General features: G+C 43.4%; 1 protein-coding gene across 2 annotated transcripts in view; it reads right to left on the bottom strand.

The window, feature by feature from the left end:
• Positions 1 to 21,543, bottom strand: part of AGO2 (argonaute RISC catalytic component 2) — a 55,964-nt gene extending 34,421 nt beyond the window's left edge. Inside the window, exons 1-2 of one of the 2 annotated variants that reach the window (XM_044452863.1) lie at positions 21,414 to 21,543; positions 4,065 to 4,260 (exon numbers count right to left, since the gene is read on the bottom strand). In XM_044452863.1, coding sequence (XP_044308798.1) covers positions 4,065 to 4,260; positions 21,414 to 21,456 — 239 coding nt within the window. In that variant the 5' untranslated portion in view covers positions 21,457 to 21,543. The remainder of the gene's footprint in view (positions 1 to 4,064; positions 4,261 to 21,413) is intronic. The other variant, XM_044452864.1, reaches the window with a different exon arrangement.
• Positions 21,544 to 21,652: the final 109 nt, after the last annotated feature.

Below are 21,652 nucleotides of genomic sequence, written 5' to 3'. Positions count from 1 at the left end.
ACCACTTTCTCATGTATGGAATCCACAGGGCAGAGGGGGAGAAATAGGAGTTAAACAACAGGCAGGTCTATGTACTAAACATGGGGAGCAGTTTACTAGGAGCTCACCAAGCACTTACCCTCTGGAGACAAAGCTGAATGAATCTTATAAAAAATGATCTGACAAGGCTATTTTGTTCTTAGCTGTTACTCATCTGTGCATCAATGCTCTGAAGAGCTTTCGAAGGGGAGAAAAACTCTTCATTTATTAATTACGTATCTTCTTGATTTCTCTGTCTTTCAATCCTCGTTCTTAAACCATTCCTCCCAAATTCCAGCGTCTAGTCCTACAATTTCCATTTTCATTCCAAATCCATTCTTTTCATTTGAGCCCACCCACCTCAATCTTTAAGTTTCAGTTATTCTTGTTTTTATTTGTGTTTGGATAATCTCTTCTTTCATTGAGAAGTCAGTGGTATATCCCTTCACTTCCCCCTACTTCATTTGGACCTTAATTCTCTAGGATAAGTTTTATTTTGAAGGAAGTTCTGAGTTCTGTTCTTTTAATACTGTAAGAATATCAATCATGTATGCATTAGCTTTATAATGTTGCTGTTGTTGCTATTTTTTCTTACCTATTCTATCAGAGTTCCCCTTTGTAGCTTATGTGGAGCCTGCAATTTCTTTTTTGCTTTGGGGAGTTTGCATGTGAATAACTTCATTTTACACAAACACACACGCACAAGTTGCTGAGCATGACCTGTTACTGGGCACTCAACCACCGTGTTTCAGACAGGGAGAACTTCAGCACAGGATCATCTCTGATCCCAGCCCAAAATTCCAAACCCAACCATCCCTTATATCCATTCTTCATCATGCTTACTTCAATCAGTCTTTTCCCAAAGTTGTTCCCTCATTCTTTTTCCTGCAAACAACTGGTCCACTGATTCTTCCTCCAGCACACAGATGTGGAACGGATGAGCCTTGGGCTCTTGAACTACAACACTCTCATCAGCTGAGTCAAAGGCAGGGGAGGGTAAGAGCTGTAGTCCAGTGACATCCGGAAGCCCACACATTTCTCCATTCCTGCTATGGCCGATCCTGATGCTCTGGTTTTATGCGGGGCTTTCTTCCTGAGGTTGCCCCTGTGCCTGGTTCAGAAGCTGCAGCCAATGAGCAGCACAACATCTCGCCAGGACCACCCAGCTACACACACACAAGCCCTGGACTGAAAGAACTGTGCTGGGTATCCATTAGTTACCAAGCCACTTTCAAGGTTGCGCTTTTGTCTTACAAAGCCTTAAACAACTCGGAGCAAGGATACCTAGCAGACCACCTTCCCTTATATAAACCTAGCTGACATTTAAGAGCAGAGAGGCCTTGCTGACCATTCCAAAAATAACAGGATGTCTCTATGCAGCGGCCCTCTCAGCAATGCCGCACATCCTTCGCAAAACCCTCCTCAGTGCTGTTCAGAAGGCAGAAATGCGGCATGTTTCAAACGCTTCCTGAAAACACACTCGTTTACTCAGACCTTCGCTAGCTTATACTTATATCAATTATGCTGCTCCATTTCTTTACTGCTCATGTATAGCTCTGCAATCTTGTAAATGTATTTTTAAAATATTGTATTTTAATGTGATTTTAATGCCTATGCATTAACTGCTTCTGGATTTTATTATATTTAAAAGGTATGTAAATAGCAAATTAAATCAATAAATAAATCTCACTGTGGTGTGATCTTTTGTCTTGTCACATTAATAAGCTCGAATACTGTCAGGATCTACAGAACAATGCAGCTCCCTCTGGTGGCCTGATAAAGATGACAACCTGGTTTACCATGCAAGTACCTGCAGGATTAGGGCCAATCTAATCAGGCAGCCCAGCCTGGTGCCAGTGGCACCTCTATAAAAGGCTGATCAGACCTACTTAGCTTTGCCACACCAACCTGAGTCCTTGTGGTGACTGCATCGCGCTCCCTGCTTGGCTTCTGCCCCTAACCCTCCAACGTGAGGCTTGACTCTTGCCAGTTCCTGGCCCTGCCTTTGCCAGTCTCTGACCTTTGCTTGTTCCTGGCTCTGCTTTGGCCTCTGACCCTCCTAAGTCTCACCAAGTGTCCTGCCCTTGCCTAAATAAGCCTCAGAACTTGTTCCACTTCTACCGTACCAAGTGCTCCACGCAAGAACACTTGCTGCTTCGAGATTACATTCATGCCTGCAATTTAAATACCTCCCCAAGGTGTTCTGTGTGGACTCAGCTTGACTCTGGTGCTGAGGCACTGCCTGGCCATGGCCACAAGGGGCGAAAACAGGCACGCCTGGCAAGTGGTCAAGATATTGCAAGCGTAGCTTTATTTCCTACTCTGCCAGTCAGGAAGTGCCGTGCAGCGGCCCAACGTTTTTCATGCCTATGATTAGCAACATACTGAATCAATCAAGAACTACCTTTGGGGCATGTGCCCAACGAGGGCATTGGAGAAACAAGCAGATGGTCCTCATGCTGCTCCAATGCCCTCACTGACCAAACGTCGCAAGGGTGATGACTGACTGGTTCACCATGTTGCTAATTGTACTTACGGACAAAGATGTGGACAACTAATACTCTGCTCTCAGATGGGATTGTTTATATAGTGCCATCTATGTAAACTTCACAGGATAATTTACGCAAATTACACAGGCCATTGACTGAAGGAGTTTACCATCTACTGGAGAGAAAACTGGAGAGACCAAGTTAACAAGAACACGGTATGAGGAATTGGAATCACAAAAACAGGTGCATCAGGAGAGAAGAGGTACAGTGGCTTGGCATTACACCTCTTGATCTCAAAATGTTTCCAGAAACACTGGACTGGTGAAATGGGCTCTGCTCTGTCACAGGCCTGCAAGCTATCAAATGGAAGACCTAGCTGAAAGCAGTCCTTGCTTCTGATGTATCAGCTCAAGCACAGCATGCTTATAAAACGATCTCCGGGGATACAACTCTAGCCTGACCCAAACCCACCACTATCCGTGTTCAGTATTTTTTTAGAAATGAATTCAGTCCAAACCATCCAAGTACATTAAACTGTATCTAACACCAAGTAATATTACCATGCCATTTTGAAATTCCACACTTACAAAGAATGTCGTGTAAGGGGTTCTTCCCCATGACAAATGGCGTATTTCTCTTTTGTTTGAAGCATCAGTTGCTTTGTGACATCCTTGGCACGTTTCAAGACACTGTGGTATTATGCAAAATACCCTGCCAGATATGGGGAGGGACCTGCAAATTGGCAGGCCTCAAGTTACATTACTTTCTTTTTCGCTTTTCCACTTATTGAAGCAGTACCCAAGGTGGTTAAAACGAAACAGAACTTTCCCTTTTGTCTCCAGTTTTCCCTTCTCAAAAGAAGCAGCCTGACCTACACCAGCACTGGGATAACTCAAAAGGTGAGAAAGAACATGCAGCTGCACATGGCACCCTGCACATAAGCTCAGCCACTGTGCTTTTTAAAAGCAGCCACCTAAAAGATGAAGAGGATGAAACCCAGTAGTCGACATCTGTCCCTTTTCACTGACAGGAGATCTGATGAAAGCATGTAATCTTCTACCTGCTATTACATGTGAATTCTCCAAAGTCCTTTCATACTACCCAACAAATGACTTTACTTCCTTGTTCCAGCAGGTGAAGACAGGGAAACACAAGCAGTTTGTAACATCACCTCTCTGTTTAAGAGACTTGGTAACAAACCACAGTATCAAACAGAAGGCAAGTTCAGTTCTGTTGGACAAGGATGAAAGACAGTGGAATCAATGAAATATGGTGCTGCCAAGCCAGCCATGCTTAAATCTAAATTTTATTTCACAGTACTGCTAACCACAGGGCGGGGAAAAAAGGAAGCATTTTGCATGATATAAAAAGATTTGGAGAAACCTATGTTGTTTTTGAGAGCAAACAGAACCCAGGAATTACTGCTTCTGCCTTATATGGGAATGTCACAGTCAATATCCATGTGAGAAATGGTTCAAAATTTACTTGAGCTTTAATGATTTTTGAATGAAGTAAGTGAAATATGAAAAACTAAGGAGAAATCAACATGTGAAGTACCTGTTAACCCTTCTAGGGCACTTCTCTGGCTTTATATCCAATTCATAATGGTAGATGTCGATTTTAGGAATGTCCATTTCAAAAAAGTTGGCTTGTAGTTTGATTGTTCTCCCTGAAGTACCGAAGTCAGGTCGAGGAGGAGGTTTAAATGCATATGCCTGTACTGGAGGTGGCAGTGGCGGAGGTGTTGCAAGTACTAGAAAGGAGGGGGGAAAAAACACAGTGAGTGACACAGGTTCCTAAAATACACTTTGAAGGAGATATTTCATTTTAAAAGAAAAGTTATGTATTCCTTAGAACTATTTCAATCTGTTTTGTCATTAACAGGAAGGTCACAAAAGGAATAATCAAGGCTGAAAGGCAGAAGAGAGGACAGGTTTAATCAAAATTATGCAGCAAGCTTCTGAGTTATTAATAGTGCAAATCACTCTCTCAATACAGCATAATCAATGGCTGACGTCCAAATATCATTAAAGCAAGCGCAAGTCCTTGTCCCTAAAATCAGCTTAACAATAAAAGGTTTTAATGCCAGCCAAAAGGAAACAGCTGCATGGCAAAAGTAATATGAAACAGGACATAATTCTCAGTGCATCAATGCTAGTAGTATTATACCACTGTGTAAGTAAAGTTAAGGGTAGCATCTCTGAAATTGTTTCTGGATCACATGCTGAGTTACTACTTTCTAGCTATTTTTCTCCAACTGGACACAGAATCATACAATAGTAGAGCTGGAAGAGGCTATGAGGGCCATCAGGTCCAACCCCCTGCTCAGAGGGCTGCCCAGTTTCTTTCTGAACGTATCTCATGTGGGAGAGCCCACCACCTCCCTAGGCAGCTGGTTCCACTGACATATTACTCTGACAGTGAGGAAGCCAACCTGAATCGGGGTTGTCGCAACTTGAACTGATTATTCCATGTCCCACACTCTGGCATCAGCAAGAAGAGATCCTGACCTTCTTTGTGGCAGCCTTTGAGGTGCTTACAGAGGGTATCATGTCCCCACTCGGTCTTCTTTTCTCAAGCCTGAACATGCCCAGTTCTCTCAGTCTCTTCTCACAGGGCAGTGTTTCCAAACCCTGGATCATTTTTGTTGCCCTCTGCTGGACCCTTTCTAATTTACCAGCATCTTCTTAAATCTTGGTACCCAGAACTGGACACAGTATTCCAGGTGAGGTCTGACTAGTGAGGAGTATAGAGGAACTACTACTTCTCATGATACATCCATGCTCCATTCAATAACACAAAAGCCACGCATCAAAACACCTACTATACTGCATATCAATTTACACCGAATCTATCAACAAGATGAGGACCTAAATTTAATTGTGTTTTATTAACTATTTTTAATTTATTTACATTATTTCTAGAATGCGCCATATCCAAACAGATTCCAGCAGGAACAGCATAAGGTTAAAACAAATGAAAGAATACAATCAATATGTTAAAACATTTAAAAACAAAATGATGTTAAGATTGTGGCTGGTCAGCAGGAAAAGGTTTTCTGGAACATGACTGTCTTTAGGAGGTGCCAAAAACAGCTCATGGCTGATCCCCGCTTGGCCTCTCCCTAGAAAAGGGGCAGCCACCTGCTGGACTCCAGTTGGTCCATAGGGAAGAGGTAGGAGAATGTCCTCCGACGGCCTCAGTGAAGGGGCAAGAGGGTTATGAAGAAGGTGCTTTCCCAGGCATCTTGTTTCCAATTGACGAGGGCTTTGAGCACTGGTACTAAAGAACTAAATTTAACTAAAGCAAATTTGCCAGCCAGTGCAGTTCTTTCAGCAAAAGAAATTGCTCACTGAAAAAGACAGATCATGTCAACAGCTGAGCTGCTGCATTCTGCATAACTCCAGCACACAGATGTTTTTTTTAAATGTGAGGACACTCCCATGTGGAAGCTATTATGTGACTTGGATTCAAACCCTTGGATTCAAGCCCTTTCAAAGGAACTGGTTAACATTCTAAAGCTAAGTTGTCAGTATGCAGAGAATTAATTTAAATACAGGATTTAAATCAAGCTTCTCAATAATGATGCACATTAACTGGTTGGTCTAAACCATAGAAACATCGTAATATTCAATTACAGAAAGAAGAACCCTCTCTAGGGGAGTATACTTTCCAATATTGCAGTTTTGTTTCTCACTTCTGCTCCTTCTCCTATACTTCGTATTTCTCTGGCTCTGACCTACTCCCTCCCCAGAAGCACAAACACACATAAACCTAGCTAAGATTCCTGAAATTTCGCTCATTTAGGTCAATCCGTTTTTGAGACAACAAAGGGCAAGATCCATCCCTCAATTATTTCTCCTATCAGAATATATATCCCATACAAAAAGCTGTGACTCAGATGAGAGGTATGAAGTATCATGCTGTACATCTGGCCCCACTGTGTTAACATAAGGGGAAGCGTACACTCATAAGGGGGAATTCCAGAGATGGGAAACGGGGAATTATCATCTTGCACACAGAGGAAATACACAGCACAAAACATATCCAGAAAACTCAGGGGAACATAAGCATGTTGGGACTCCGGACTGGCAGCCAACCACATTCCATGCCAACTGGGATGCCAGAAGGAACGCATGCCGTTGCACATCTATCTACTCTTGTACACCCCTTTGTCATACATGAGTCCTCTTTCTTGTTTGAACTCTGTCGTTCTAATACTCTCCTCTCCCCCACACCCAAAGCGAGCAGCAGGGTCTGCAACACAGGAGAGGCATCCATCCCCACATTCAGGTGCACCTGGTGTCTATGACTAGGCATTAAGGTTCCAGGCGGGAAACAAGACACACGCACCATGAGGTGCTTGACATCCCTGCTGCTGTGGCTGAGTAACAGGCTGGAGGAGTTACTTCGGAGCTTACAATGTAGGTTCTATTCTGAGACCATCTCACTTTTACTAACCAATACATTTCATGGGGCTTCCCTTCTGCCAGATGCCCTACTGTCCAAGTTAGAAGGTCCCTTACAGGATGTTTGCCTTGAGAACAGGGACAAATTTATGCATATTCCAGAGGGACACATTCCATAACAAAGCATAATTATATTCACATCTATCGTGCTCCCACATAATCCTTTTTCCTAAACTAAGTATTGATCCATTTATACCTCCTACCTACAAAGGAAAAAACCTTGTAATTTTCCTTGAAATGAAGTTTTTCAAAGTCTTGGATCATTCCCTTTTTCTGTACAAGGTATAATATATATACAAATATTATTTCATGTCTCAAGTTCTATTTGTGAAATTTAAATCTACAAACAATGCTTAATCTGATCTTAGACACAGAAAAGAAGTACAGTCAACCCTCAATTTTCATGGGTTTAACTTTTGCGAAATTGATTATTTGCAAATTTGCCATCAATAATTAAATGGGATTTTTTGGAATTTCACAGCCTACTGCAGAAAATCGCATCCAATGTGTGTCAACTAGAAAATACCCAATATATAGGTGTATTCTTCTGAAATATATGTCCTGGGTGTTTGTTCCACACATTATTATGGTATTTTTCTGAAACATACTTCCTGTTCACTTGTTCCACACGTTACTATTTTATATATATATAGCTTTTATACATAGTGTGTGTGTGCGCTATTATATATGTATGTATGTGCATATAAGACGACCCTTGAAACCAAAAATAGCAAAGCAAACATTTGGGGTCATCTTATGTGCCAGTATATACATTGTATCAAGAAAAAAGAAAGGGAAATTTGTGAAGCCGTTGCTACAGCAACACTGGAGGGCATGAAAACACTCATGCAGAGGGCAGAAGGAGCAATCCAGTGTACATATGGTCAGCAGTATTAAGAGTTAAGGTTGTGGGGGCTAGTTTTTCCACTTTTGCAGGGGTCCGGCACCCCTAACTCACATAAATGTGGAGGGCAGACTATATAGAGAGCCAGTGTGGCGTCGTGGTGAAGAGCATGGGACTGGGACTCAGCCGATCTGGGTTCTAGTCCCCGCTCGGCCATGGAGCCAACTGGGTGACTCTGGGTCAGTCACAGACTCTCAGTCCAACCTACTTCGCAGGGTTGTTGTTGTGGGGATAAGACGGAGGAGGAGATGTAAGCTGCCTTGAGCCCTTTGTAGGAAAAAGGCAGGATATAAATCGAAAATTCAATAAATAAAAATATAGCCAAAGAGCAGCTTCACTGGATGGAAAAAGTGGATATTATTAAGTTTAGGCAGAGTTGATCTCTATTCAGCAGCGAGGCGGGCTATCTGGGCAATCACTGGGGCCTCTCAGAACATGTGGGCCTTAAGAGGCTCTTCACCATAATCTGGGTACCATACTTACCTATTTAAATGAGTTTCTATTCATCAAACTAAAGCAGCAGAGAACTCTCTGCAACGTAACCCTTAAGTGAATGAAATGAGTAATAAATGTGAGCAAGTTTCACTTAAAATGCTCTGAGGCTTGCTGGCTCACTCAAGTTCCACCATTTCTTTCTTTTCTTTTTTCAAGTTGGGGCAATGGAAGATACCTGAAGTGCTGTTCTGTTGGGCTCCTGGGAGATATTCAAGGCTTCTGACAGGTCTAGTTTTCTCTTACACGTGGTGGTGGTGGAGTAAGAGGAGGAAAAAAGATAATTAAGTTCTCTTGGGGTCTGAGCAATAGTGTGCTTTGCCACCTTCTAACCTCAAGCAGCAGCAGCAGCAATTTCTTCAGAGAAAGGAAACAGAGGGGAAGGGACTGAGCTAATGATACTTCAGCCCATTTTAAAACTTCCTGCAGGATCATCGAAGGCCACTCAGATATACTACATCTGAAGAGCTTTATACTTGATCATATTTTGCAAATTCCACACAACACTTTTTTAGGATAACAAGGTCTACCAAATTATACTGTATATAACTTTAAGAAGGCTTTAATACTTGCCAACATATTGGAAGTATTCCTTATCTTGGCCTAACCATTGAATGCTCTTTGCCTATCAGCCCCAAACAGAAGAGTTAAGGAGCTGAAGCTATATGATAATCTATAGTATAATTTTGAAACACACGCCTATAGAATGTATTTTCAAAAACACTATCTCCAACTTGTTTGAGACAAAGCAGTTCTTAAAGGTACCTTGTTTTCAGTACTTTATATAATATTTCTCTAAGACCAAAACTAGAGATGCCAGTATTTGCAACAACTAAAATTTTATAAATTTGAGCATGAATTGAGTATACTTTGTTAAAGCTCCCACAACTGTTTCACATCTACATAAATGCTTACTTTTACATTTTGCTAGCCATACCTAGGATGTCTGAAATAATGGCTAAGTAAAATTAAAGTACAAATGACAACTCCAGTGGCGAAATTAAGTAAGAAATGCAGGTATGCTGACTGAAGGTTATGAGCTTCTTAAAAATTATGGACTGGATCCAGACTAACTCAAGTCTCATAGTTTTCAACAGGTCTACTCTGAGAATAACTACATCTCAATCCTATATAATTATGCCAGCCTGATATTTTTTCACACTGAGCAAATGAAAGAACTATAAACTTTGCATAATCCAAAGGCTAACAGCCTTGATGGTAATATTGTTGCAAAGAAGAGATCTCAAAATATTTTTGATGCTACCTAAAAAGAGGCACTAGTGCATTACCATTTTCTGGCATTCTAATGGGAACAATGGAAAAACAATGGTAATTCAATAAGATAATGCATCCACTGGGACCTATATCCTGTGAATTTGAACCTAGGGGACGGTGCTTCATTTGGCTTTTCTAGCTGCACTCTCTCAAACACCACCTCATAATGGATGGAGGCAATGCAGCAACCTGAAAAGGGCTGCATGCAGCCAGGAAACCGGCAGAGGAGGACATGCATGCATGCAAACAGGAGTGGTTAAGACTCCATCATGTAGTCCTGTAGTCCAGGTCAGCCTGCTCCGGCAGCCAGACCTGATAACTGCGGGAGCCTGACGCTGCTGCTGCCGCCTCAGATAGAGCCGGCAACCATCCCTGCCTACTCCTGGAGGTAGACACACTACCCAGCGAGACTTTTCCTGCCAAACTAGGCACTTTCTCCCCACTTTCTGCCTACACTTTCTCATAATAGGCAGACCTACTACAAGTGCCAAGGACCACGGGGAGATCCACTCTACGTCCCAAGAGTAATGCCTGTTCACAAGAGATCAAAAGGCCCTTGCATTTTTGCACCCAGTGAATCATGCACAGCTCTTTGGGTTTTTTGCACCCAAGTGACAGTGAATCATGCACAGCTCTTTGGGTTTTTATTCAGGCAGCCTTCCCAGAACAGGGGCTCTCCAGATGTGCTAGTGCAGCACACTCAGCATTCCAGCCCAGCTGCACTGACCAGAGGACACTGGGAGTTGCAGTCTGATATCTCTCCAGGAAACCAGGTAGGGGAAGGCTGAATTAATGAGGGGGTGTTTTTCCCTTAAATGCAAAGAGTGTGGGGGTTTTTTAATTTCCCCGTTTTAATTAGATGTTGACAAACACTCAAAATTTTATACATGATGTAACATTTAAATCATGTGCTTTATTTTCCTGAAACATTTCAGAATGCATACTTGTGTCACATTTGATCAAAAATGGGGAACATGTTGTACCTTTTTCTGAAAAACTTATCCCCAGCGTCTTTGTAAATTACTGGGATGTGTGCCACCTTACAGTCCAAGGAACCTGACTGATTCCATCACACTGGTATGCATGACGAATGTGAGCCACAAGAGTTTGTTTTATTTATTTTTTATAAAATGTTTTCATAACTTGTTCGATTAGCTGGATCTACTCTCAGAAGGGTTTACAGATCAATTGCAATTTAAGCAACCGGATCACAGTTAAACAGCAGTCCATGTCACACACAATTTTTATAATTATCACCCCAATACAGCCTGGTTCTGTCATCCAGACCTGAGCAGCATGGCTTGTTGCAGGGTGAGAAAACCCTCCAATAGCCCATGGGCTGATGTAGCCTTACTACAAGCCATGACATCTGGAGCAGACAATGCAAGCTGTGCCCAGTTGGTGATTACAGAAATCATGTCCTACGCTCACTGTGGCCTATTTTGGTGCCACAGCACTGCAGTGTGGGATATAAGCATACCCTTAGTTCTCTCACTGGAAAAAAAGACTTTATAAATCATATAGGGCACAACCCTACACTGAAGAGCTACCAGCTATGGAACTAACGATTTTGGTGGGAGTCAGTCTGTCTGCACGTTCCAGGTGCATTACAGTGTTAAATAAACCAGCAGAGTGGAAAACACCAACAGCAGAACAGTTAGAACAGGTCTGTTATTGGCGCAATGCAGGATTTGGCATAAAAAGTCCCACAACCCTTCATGTGAATGCCAAATTAACTGAAGCATACTTTGCTGAACATAACTTGCCAGCACTTAAAGATCGCCACTGGCTTTAGTTTGTTCCCAGGGGCAATTCAAAGTGCCCTACCAGCAAAAGGCTCCAGGTTTTATTTCTCTAGGGAGGGCTGTAGAATACACATCTGAAAACCTGGAGCGCTGCTTTCAGTCAGTTCCCTATAAAATAGATTCCTCTCCTCCTGAAGTGTTGGTCTTGTCTTATAAATCCTTAAACAGGCTAAGGTGTCTGAAGAACTCCCTTCTCTCACACACACACCTGTCTAATTGCTGAAATTGTTCTGAGGTCATGCCTCTGAATACCTCTACCCTCAGGAGTGGAGACAGGTGACAATTAGGTACAGAGCCTTCTGTGTGTTGATACCTTAATTCTGCAATGCCCTCCCTCAGAGAAGTTCTCATCATGAAATGTTTTTCTTAGAGCAGGTCTGTGACTGTATAATAAACTTTGATGGACTGACATCTGCCTGTGTTCTAAAACTGTTAACAGGGTATTGATATGGAATTTTATTTTCTCTAATTCTTATTGTATAATCTTGGTGTTTCTGGATCCATGGGAAGTGTTTTAAGTTTCACCATTTAGACTGTTTTGATATTTTACTCTTGAAATGTTTAAAAACTGAAATCTAACTCAACTTAAGTTATATAACGAAGATAATAAATAGTTTTTAAAAACGTTAAATGATGGTACTTCCAACTCTACTGGCTTTAACAATTCATTGAAAAGAGTTCTGGCTAATTAGCAGTAGAGAAATATACTAAATAAAAAAAGAGACATTTCCTACCCAAGAAAAACAAGCATAGCAAGAAAATAAATGCTTCTCTTTTATATTCAGTTTTAAATGAGAAAAAAGTCTGATATGGTAAATATTCCTCTGTAGGTACCCCTTCTTCACCCATTCCTGTGGTATAGTTCACTTTCACCACCTCATTTGCTGTTTCTGTAAACCAGGGCCTGAGATAACTTAAATTATTCAAGCCTTGTTTCAGCATCACTGAGAGAAGATGCCAAATGAAGCTGACTGGATCCGTCAAAAGAGAAAGGCTGAAATCGAACAATATGCTGCATCAACACGAGCACAACAGCATCTCTCCTTTTTTTTAAATGAAAAGTAACCACTCTTGAACCAGTATGTTCAAACTGGCACCTATCTTTAAGAAAAGTCTGTAGGAATTCCCCTTGTATACCAGCTACATTAATACATCTAAAAATGAAAAACAGATTCAGAGGAATTAAACTGGATGGAACAGCTTACCTTTGGGCAAATATTTGGAACAATGCTGATTGATTTTTATTTTATGTTGTTCTCCCACATTTTCCCAGTATGTACATAAGTAGAGCCCTCCTTGATCAACCCAAATGCTCTTCCACTGTATCATTTTGTAACCACTCTGGCCAACCAGACTGCCTTGGAAAGTCCACAAGTGGAACACGAAGGCATCAGTAATGGCTTTTGCTCTTCAGCAATTCCTATACAGAGGCACGTTCCCTCTGATACGGGTAGGCAATGACAGCCTTACAGAGGGAGTCCCCGGGTTACAAATGAGTTCCGCTCCTAAGAAAATGGAAATTCATCTCTAAGTCAAATCTCTAAGTCAGATCACATATAGGTGGCCCTCCACATTCACTGGGATTAGGGGGGACAGCCTAATTTTCCTCATTCCAATCATTTTATTTTATTCACTTCCCGTTTACTTGATTCATTTCTAAGCTAAAAAAAACTCTAAAGCTTATAGCCTTCCTCCTAGAGGAAATACTCCAGCTATTTGATCAATTTGGTTGCCCTTTTCTGCATGGCTTCCAGCTCTTCAGTATCTTTTTCAAGTACAGTGAAATTATTCTAATTATGCTCACATCATATATTTATACACAGGCATTGTGATACTGCCCGCTTTGTTTTCAATTCCTCTTCCTAATGCTCCTCAACCTGAACTTTCTTTTTCATGATGGCCGCAGAGCTAATCATTATGACCCCAAGATCCCTTTCCTGCTCAAATCACTGCCAGCTCAGATGCCATCAGTATATACATACAGCTGGCGAGGTTTTGCACCACTGCACTTCACTTCACCCTTGCAGGCACTGAAACCCTTTTGCCCCTTTAATGTCCATTCACCCTACTTGAAGAAGTGCTTCCCTGCCCATTTCCATTCCGGGCAGAACTAGCGAATTCGATGTTGTCAGCAAGCTGGACTGTTTCACAGCTTACCTTAACTCCAGCACATCTATAGAAAATGTTTAATGGCACCGGCTCCAGAAAAAACCAAGGAGGGCTCCACTCTTTGCATCCCTTCACTGCAAATACTGTCTTTCTATACCTGCTTTCAGCTTTCTTTGTTTATCCAGTTACCCTTTTGTAGAAGAGCTTTCATCTTTTTCCATTACTGCTACATTTCCTCAGGAGTCTTTGGAGAATTTGTCCAAAGCCTTTTGGAAAGCCAAGCAAAAACTGCCCCAGATGGTGTTCTCCCAAGAATTTTTAAAGGCCTCAAATATGAAACTGTTAGTCCTCTAGGTAACAAAAATATGCCACATGTCCCAAAGAACAATCTCTGTACCAGAAAAGTGGAGAAAGGGATCTGGCACAAAAGAGAGAACATGGAATTAGAGAATTTAACACATGTTTCAGGTAAACAGTTGAATGCATTTTGGGGGGGGGGGGAATAGTAGATATGTAGGACAAGCCCTGTTTAGAAAGATTCAGCATGGCTTCTGCAAAGCTAAGTCTTGTGTCCCTAACCTTTTAAAATTCCTCCTGAATGTGATCTGGTACCCACTGCTTGCCTTGATTTCCAAAAGGCTTTGGACAAAGTCCTTCAGTGAAGACTCCTATGTGAATGTAGCGGTCCTGGAGCCGTAACTGGTTAAAGAACAGAAGCAAAGAGTAGAAATAAATGATAAATGCTCTCAATAGAAGGATGCACATATCCCCACAGGGATCTATATCAGGAACAATACTTTTCAACTTATTCAAAAATGATCTGAAAATGGGAGTGAGGTGCCAACAAACTGTTTACAGTAGTTAAACCAAAGGGAATTGTGAGGAGGTCCAAAGAGCTCTCTCCAAACTGGAAGAATGAGAAGCAAAATTGCAAATTTAGTTCAATGTAAGCAAGTGTAAGGTGATGGGACAAAAAAGCCCAACTTCACATACTCATGAGTGTGATGTTGTAGTGAGTGGTCAAGAAAGAAATCTGAGGGTTACATGGAACAGCACAATGAATATGTCGACCCACTGTTGCTGATATTATGTCACCCTTATACAAGTCTATCACACCACCACACTTAAAATACAATGTACTTTATTCAGCTGTGGTAACTGAACCCAACAAAAGGATAATGTAGAGTTCAGAAAAGAGCAACTAAAACGATCAAAGAACCAGAGCAATTCCCCTATGAGGGAAGGTTACAACATTCTGGGATGGTTCAGCTTGAAGAAAAGGAGAGTGAGAAAATGCATTACAACTGCACAAGGAAAGCTGATAGGAAGACATTTTTCTTCCTCTCATATAATGGGAGAACCCAAGGTCATGAAACTAACTGATGGGAGGTTCAGGAGAGATATAAGGAAGTAATTCTTCACACAGTTCAAAGCTAAACTCAACTACAGAATTCACAACAGCTAACAATTTGGATTGCTGTAATGGTATTTGTAAAATCCATGAAGGATAAGGCTCTCAGTAGCTACTACCCTTGGTACAAAAGGCTGTAGGGGGGGGGGGGGGGGGGGGGGACATGGAAAGGGGACCGCTGTAGTGCTCATGTCCTGTGTGTGGATCTCCTCTTGGAAGCTGGCCAGCTACTGCACAAACAGAATGCTGGCCTAGATGGACCTTGGTCTTTCTTAGTTTCTCTGGCACTATGTTCACTCACACATGCACTTATATGTTTGTTACATATCATTAGTAATTGCATGCTGGTCAAGAAGGGATAGCTGAAGAGCTCTAGCTGAGTTAAGTAGCATCGTTCCCTTCAGGAGAAACATTTGCATAATCCTAAATCAGTTTTTCTTGACCTGGTGCCCTCAAGAAGTGTTGGCCTACAATTCCCAGGATTCCTGACAACTGGCCCACTGGCTGGGGCTGATAGGCACCAAACTCTAGAACATCTGGAGGGCATCAGGCTGGAAAAGGCAGCCGCAGTGAAAGAAATTTAGTCTGAATCTTGAGATGGAAAATCTCTGACTTCACATATTTAACCAGATGACTTTTTTTAAATGTAGTCTCCCCGAAAGACATATATTCAGCTTATGTACATACTTCCAGAGGTGTAAATCAAGAGATTTGTGAGTGCAGCCGAATCCTGAGATTACCACTGATGATACTAATGAGCAAGAGGAAAACATTTAAATCTCTCAGACATTTTATTTATTTGTTACACGTGAATGCTGCCCCATAGCCCAAGGACAGGGATGTTGTCAGTTCTGTTAAGAATCCCAGGCCATGGCATCACATATCAAGCTTCTCCATTACCAGATTTTTCTGACCCTGTGTTTAGGGATTCATGCACAAAAATCACCGTATGCGTCCTGATTCATCATATAATTTTGCTGCTATACTCTTTGCAATAATAACACTGCACCTGTGTCTATGAAGCTACACCTGCAGTTACAATATTAGTATTTCTACCTCTCATAGGATATGGACATGCATTTGGTATTTCAAAGCACTACGCTCAATCACTTGGTGTGTTCTTTCGCACACGCCCAGGCCAAAGTGATAACCAATTTTGTTTAACAGTCGCATGTATGCTGCTAACTCATCTTTTCCCCATTAACTGTTCTGTTACATCTATGGACACAACACACTTCTAGTGATCCCAACATCATGTCCCTACAAGGCCCTGAAAATGAGTCTTAGACTTCAGCCAATAAAATCAGAGGAGATGGAAAATCTACACATGGGCTGGTCATACACCAGCAGGAGGGAGTCAGGAAATTTTACGTATTCATTAGATTTATATCCTGCCTTCTTTTTTCCTTTCAAGGACCTCAAGGTGGCTTACATCATTGTCCTCCTCTTTTCAATCTTATCCTTACAACAACCCTGCAAGGTAGGGTGGGCTGAAACTCTGTGGCTTGTCCAAAGTCACCCAGTGAGTTCCCACACTGAGCGGGAAGTACATCTCCGGTGACCCAGTCCTACACTCGTTAACTGCTATACCACACTGGCTCTCACTATACGATGCAGGCTCACTACTCCACACTTGGTCCTCTCATGACAGTACTCATTTTAAGAACTAGTAGTATGGGCATCTGAAGCAGCCCGTGGAAACACAACCAAGTTACTGGGTACTAGGAATAACATGAACCAGAATTAAAGACAAAATAATCCCTTGCAGCCATTCATGTCTCCCTAAACCAAACTATGAGTATTTTTCAACTGCAAGTTGACAACCCTACAGTTCCAATCCAAAGGAGCAGCTCTGAATTCTCAGTGGATTCAGGAAATAGTTTTTAATGACAGTATCTGTTTGCATGCATCTCGGTGGCTATTTTCTGTTCAGCAGTATGCATAATGCATGATTTATGAATTTATTTACAAGTCTTTACAAACCGTTTGCATTGACAGATTTCAAAGTCGTGAACACCAATCATCAAACTATTAAGCCAATATACACAGTCAAATTATATCTACATGTCCACAAGAGTAGAACACATGGTACCTCAGAAAGGCTTGCATGCAATACAGAGATGCGTCTTCAACATGCACCTAAAACAAGAATTGTCAGCACGAGTCTAATCTCAGGGGAAAAATCGTTCCACAAGGGTGGCACCACCACGCAGAATGTCTTGCTCTGAATAACCACAAAATGGAACCTAAGGAAACAGGAAGGGCCTCACCAGAAAATCACAAGGATCAAAACCGCTACAGAAGGGTGGAAATAGGTAAATAGGTCACAGTTTATAGCTTTGTATACTGACAACAGAGCTTCAACCTGACCCAGCGGCAGACAGAGAGCCAGTGCAGTTCCTTCAGTACAGAAGAAATATGCAGCAATTTAGCTGGAGCATTCTGTGCCAACTGTCAGCCTAGAGTACAAGGCATTTCATGCGAGCAGCTCCATGTGAAGTGCACTGTGGCAATTTAACCTCAAGGTTACCAATGCCTGGACCACTGTTGTCAAGCTACGCAGGAAGAGCTGCAGGTAGCATTAATGGCCAAAGCTGGTAAAGGGCATTTCTAGATCCAGAAATGATGGATCCAGAAGTACCAAGATGGATCCAGATGGACTGCTCCTCAGTCCTGCAGAGGGAGCACAACTTCAAAGACCCAGAAACCACGGAGTCCTAAGACCTCCTTTTCGCCAAGATTCAGTCTCAGTTTACTGGCCTTCACCCAGCTCTCCACTGCATCTAAGCACTGGTCCCAGACCTGTCCAGCCACACTCGATTCAGATGTAACAGAGGAGTGGATCTGGGTCTCACCAAGTGACTCTTCCTCCAAATCATCTCATGACTACTGCCAACCGCTTCCTAGAGATGTTACACAGCACCGGCTACAAGATGGTACCCTGCAACATCCCACTGCCAAGGGAGCCAAGGAACGGTCTTCCAAGACCACTCTCCTGAACCGACATTGCAGGTAGGAGTGATATATTCTCCAACCCATCAAACTCGTCCAAGACAATACCATGATGGATGCTTATCAAAGGCTGGGGAAATCAAGCAAGAGCCACAGGGTTGCAACTCCTCACCTCCCTCTTCCAGGAAGAGTCACCCCTCAGGACAACAAAGGCAAATTCAGTACAAAATCTGAAAGATGACATCACGAATGCAAAACATGACATCAAAACAGTGGCTGTAATGATTTCCAGTGTCATGAGACTGTGTTCCTTTAAATGTTGGTAAGTTTCAAAAGGGCAAGGGAAGTAAAAGAGTGGAACAATGAGTGAGATGACTGGTTGGAGACTAAGTGTGTGTGGGGGGGGGGGGCTTGGAAGTGTGGGAGGAGAGAGAAATAGATACTTTCCATCAGATAGCAGTGACCAGTCAGAGTTGTGGTCAGCCAGTAGTTTGCAGGATCTGGAAGAGCAGCCTTCTCATTAGAACCTCAAATGCTTTTCACAGCACTGTAAGAGATGCTAAAGAAAAAGGAAGTAGAATGCTGGGAGGACATATTAGCAACTCGGGGGAGTCAAAACCTGATATGGCCCAGGATTATAGGGGTGTGGGAGACAGAAGCTGGGTGCAGAGGGGAAAGAGTGAACTGAGATAAATAGAAAAAAGCACATTCAGAAAGTGGATTTGAGAGTGAGGAGCAACTGGGAAGGGAAAGAGTGCAATACCTCAGTCAGATGCTATCTTATTTCTTTAGTCAATAAAACAGCATATAAGTTACAGAACATCTTGAAACCAATGTGCTTAATGTACAAATAAAGTTTTATTTTGTTTGTTAAGTAAGTATCAACAGAGTCAAAGGCTGTTTCAATATCAGTATCTCATCCTCAGGACCACATAATTCAACGAAGGAGCCTTATAGCTTGGGCACAATACTGTAGGAAAAGTTAATTAATAAGACTGGAATTAAACTCCTGGTGGCGGCACCACATACCCAGAGAAAGAGAGAGAAATATCAAAAACTTTAAAAACATACTATATCCAATCAAAATATAGGTGTGTACTCATTATGACAGTGATGATATATAGGCAGCTGATATTCTAGTCTGACTTCTGCTAAATCTGCAGTGTGGCAAGTTTGAAGCACCGCTATTGGGCAATCAAAAATGGAAGTACTGTGTGAGCATATGAAGCTTTCCTGTACATAGTTAAGACACCGGTTCCTCTAGAGTAGTGTTACTTTCTCTAACTGAGGGAAGCCTCAAGCCAGCCCTGCCGTTCAACATCCTTTCACGCCAGGAACTGAAATCAAGCTCTTAGACATATAAAATGTTGCTACCCCAAGCTTTCAGTTTCCTGAGCCCGTCAAAACAAAACAAAACAAAACAAAACCTCACTATAACTCTGATGAAAGAATATAGACAGCAGCACATACAAAGATTAGCCTGCCGTGGTATCAGCTGAGAATAACTCATGCTAAACAGCATAGGAGTAGCCCTGTAGTTTCCATGCAGTGTAACATCCTGTCTCAGACAGCAACCAACCAGATGCCTCACAAGCAGGGCATGAAGGCAAGCTATGTCCTTTGAAAAGTGAAATTCCACATGGCAGTGAATATTCCACGGTCAGTGGAAAATGCATTCCCAAGTAATAATAATTGAGTTTGAGGAAAATGTAATTTCCCTGCACCAGAAGCTGTATTTTGAGGACAGGCATCTGGATTTCATGCAGCAACTGAACCCCCCTTATTGTACATTTAACAGACTAGCTGGGAGAGTGGCTAAAGGTCCACAAGCGAGATATCTAAGGGTGTCATAAGTTTTTAAAAAGTTAAACTTAATTTTAACCACACAAGCCTCCAAAGATTTAGCCAAACTAGATGCACATTTAAAGAGCTAGCACAGATACTAAGCAGTACTTAATTTCAAAAAGCACAACTCACCATTTTCCTTCCCTATCCCCACTAACAATTGAAACAGCAGAGTAGTTTTACAGCTGTATGGTCTTAAACCAAAGAAAATGCAGAACAGCAACAAACCCCAATGCTTTTAATCAATCAAATGGTCCTACAGTAGAATGAGTTAGAAACAGAAGTTCTTCACATGAGTGGAGAACCTGTTACACAGACATCTTTCTAAACTGTAACGTACTTGGACCTGAGCAACAGGACCTATGAGTCATGACAAAGAATCAGGCCTTTACTCCTGCCAACTTTTCCTGCACTCTGCCAATATGTGCTCCCCAGCTCTGTAAACCATTAGTAAAACCACATCAAGGTAAAAGGCACTGCTCATGTACTGTAGTAATATCATGTTTTAAACCAAATTTGTGTTGCATTCGCCAAATAAACTGGACATAACTCCTATACAATCTTGCCATGAAAAGCTGTTTCTCTATGAGGAACACAGAACTGATGCACAAAATTACTGATTCCCAATGCCTAACTTTGCAGACAGAAAAACTGTATGGCATAATAATTACAGTGTTTGCCAGTGCAAAAAGAAATTGAGAATTTCAGCCAAAATGAAAAATACCGACCACTATAAAGGCTTAAAGAGCACTGCTGCTTTCTAAGCATGGGAACAAAAGAGGATCCAGAAACTATTGGCTTAACTAATGGTTAAAAGCTAAAATGAGGCAGTTATCTTCCTCCCTACTCAACACTGGATCCAGATGGGACTCCAGTCTGCCAATCAGCCAGTAACTGGGTGGCAAAGCTTCCATAACAATAAAGTTAGAAATGAGCATGTTCTTGCAAACCGTAGCTAGACATCAAAGAAGCACTATTTTGTGCAGAAAGTGGGGAGCGACATCGTAACGAAGGGGACCAAGACAACTAGATGTGTGCGTGCGTGCGTGCTTGGCACTCATTCGCATCCCACTCTTCCGCGGGGCCCCAAGTGCCGCCCTCCTCCTCGCAGCTCCCGAGGGGTCCAAGGGCTTTCCAAGCCGAGCGAGGATTTGGAGCCGGGCTCCTGGTCCACGACTCCTCCGCGCGCCCGCAACTGTGCGCACGCAGGCAGGCAGGCGCGTGTGCAGCCGGGCCCACGGGCGGGCGCCCAGCGGCCGGGAGGCTCCTCGATCGGTGCCCGTCGCGCCAGCAAGCGGCAACGCGGAGGCGGCAGAGCAGCAGGCCCGGCCGGGGGCGCCCGCCCAGGCCCAGCGCGCGCTGCCCGCCGAAGGAAGCCCCTTCCCGGGGGCCGCCGCGCCGGGCCTCACCACGCGCGAGGGAACCGCCGAAGCTGCCCTCGCCGCCGGCCCCGCTCCGAGGCCGGGCGGCCGGCGAGGGAGCGCGGCGGGGGGCGGCCGCGTCGCGGTGGCAACGGAGCCCCTCTCCGCAAGCAGGGAAGCCAGCGCCCGCCCCCGGGGCCGTTGGTGGCGGCGGCGCCTCGTGCGCGGCCCCCCGGCAGGGCCGGGCGCGACGGAGGGGCCCCCCGCCGGCGCGGGTACTCACCGGGTCCCGCAGGCACGGGGGCCGCTCCCCCCGGGGCGTACATGGCCGTCCGCTCGCGGGCGGCGTGGCGCCTCTTCTTCGCGGGGGGCGGCGCGGCGGCGGCGCGGGGGCGATTTAAAACCCGCCTCCGCCGCCGCCGCCTCCTCCTCCTCGGGCGGGCGCTGCGCGGCTCCTCGGGCGGCCTGGCGGCCTCCTCCTTCCTTCCCTCGCTCGCTCGCTCGCTCGCTCGCTCCGCGCTC

The sequence above is a fragment of the Varanus komodoensis genome, unplaced genomic scaffold (assembly GCF_004798865.1).
Source record: "Varanus komodoensis strain SLA01 unplaced genomic scaffold, ASM479886v1 scaffold75, whole genome shotgun sequence".
NCBI classification, from domain to species: domain Eukaryota; kingdom Metazoa; phylum Chordata; class Lepidosauria; order Squamata; family Varanidae; genus Varanus; species Varanus komodoensis.
Note: the sequence above shows the minus strand (reverse complement) of the source record. Positions and strands in the feature narration are given on the sequence as shown.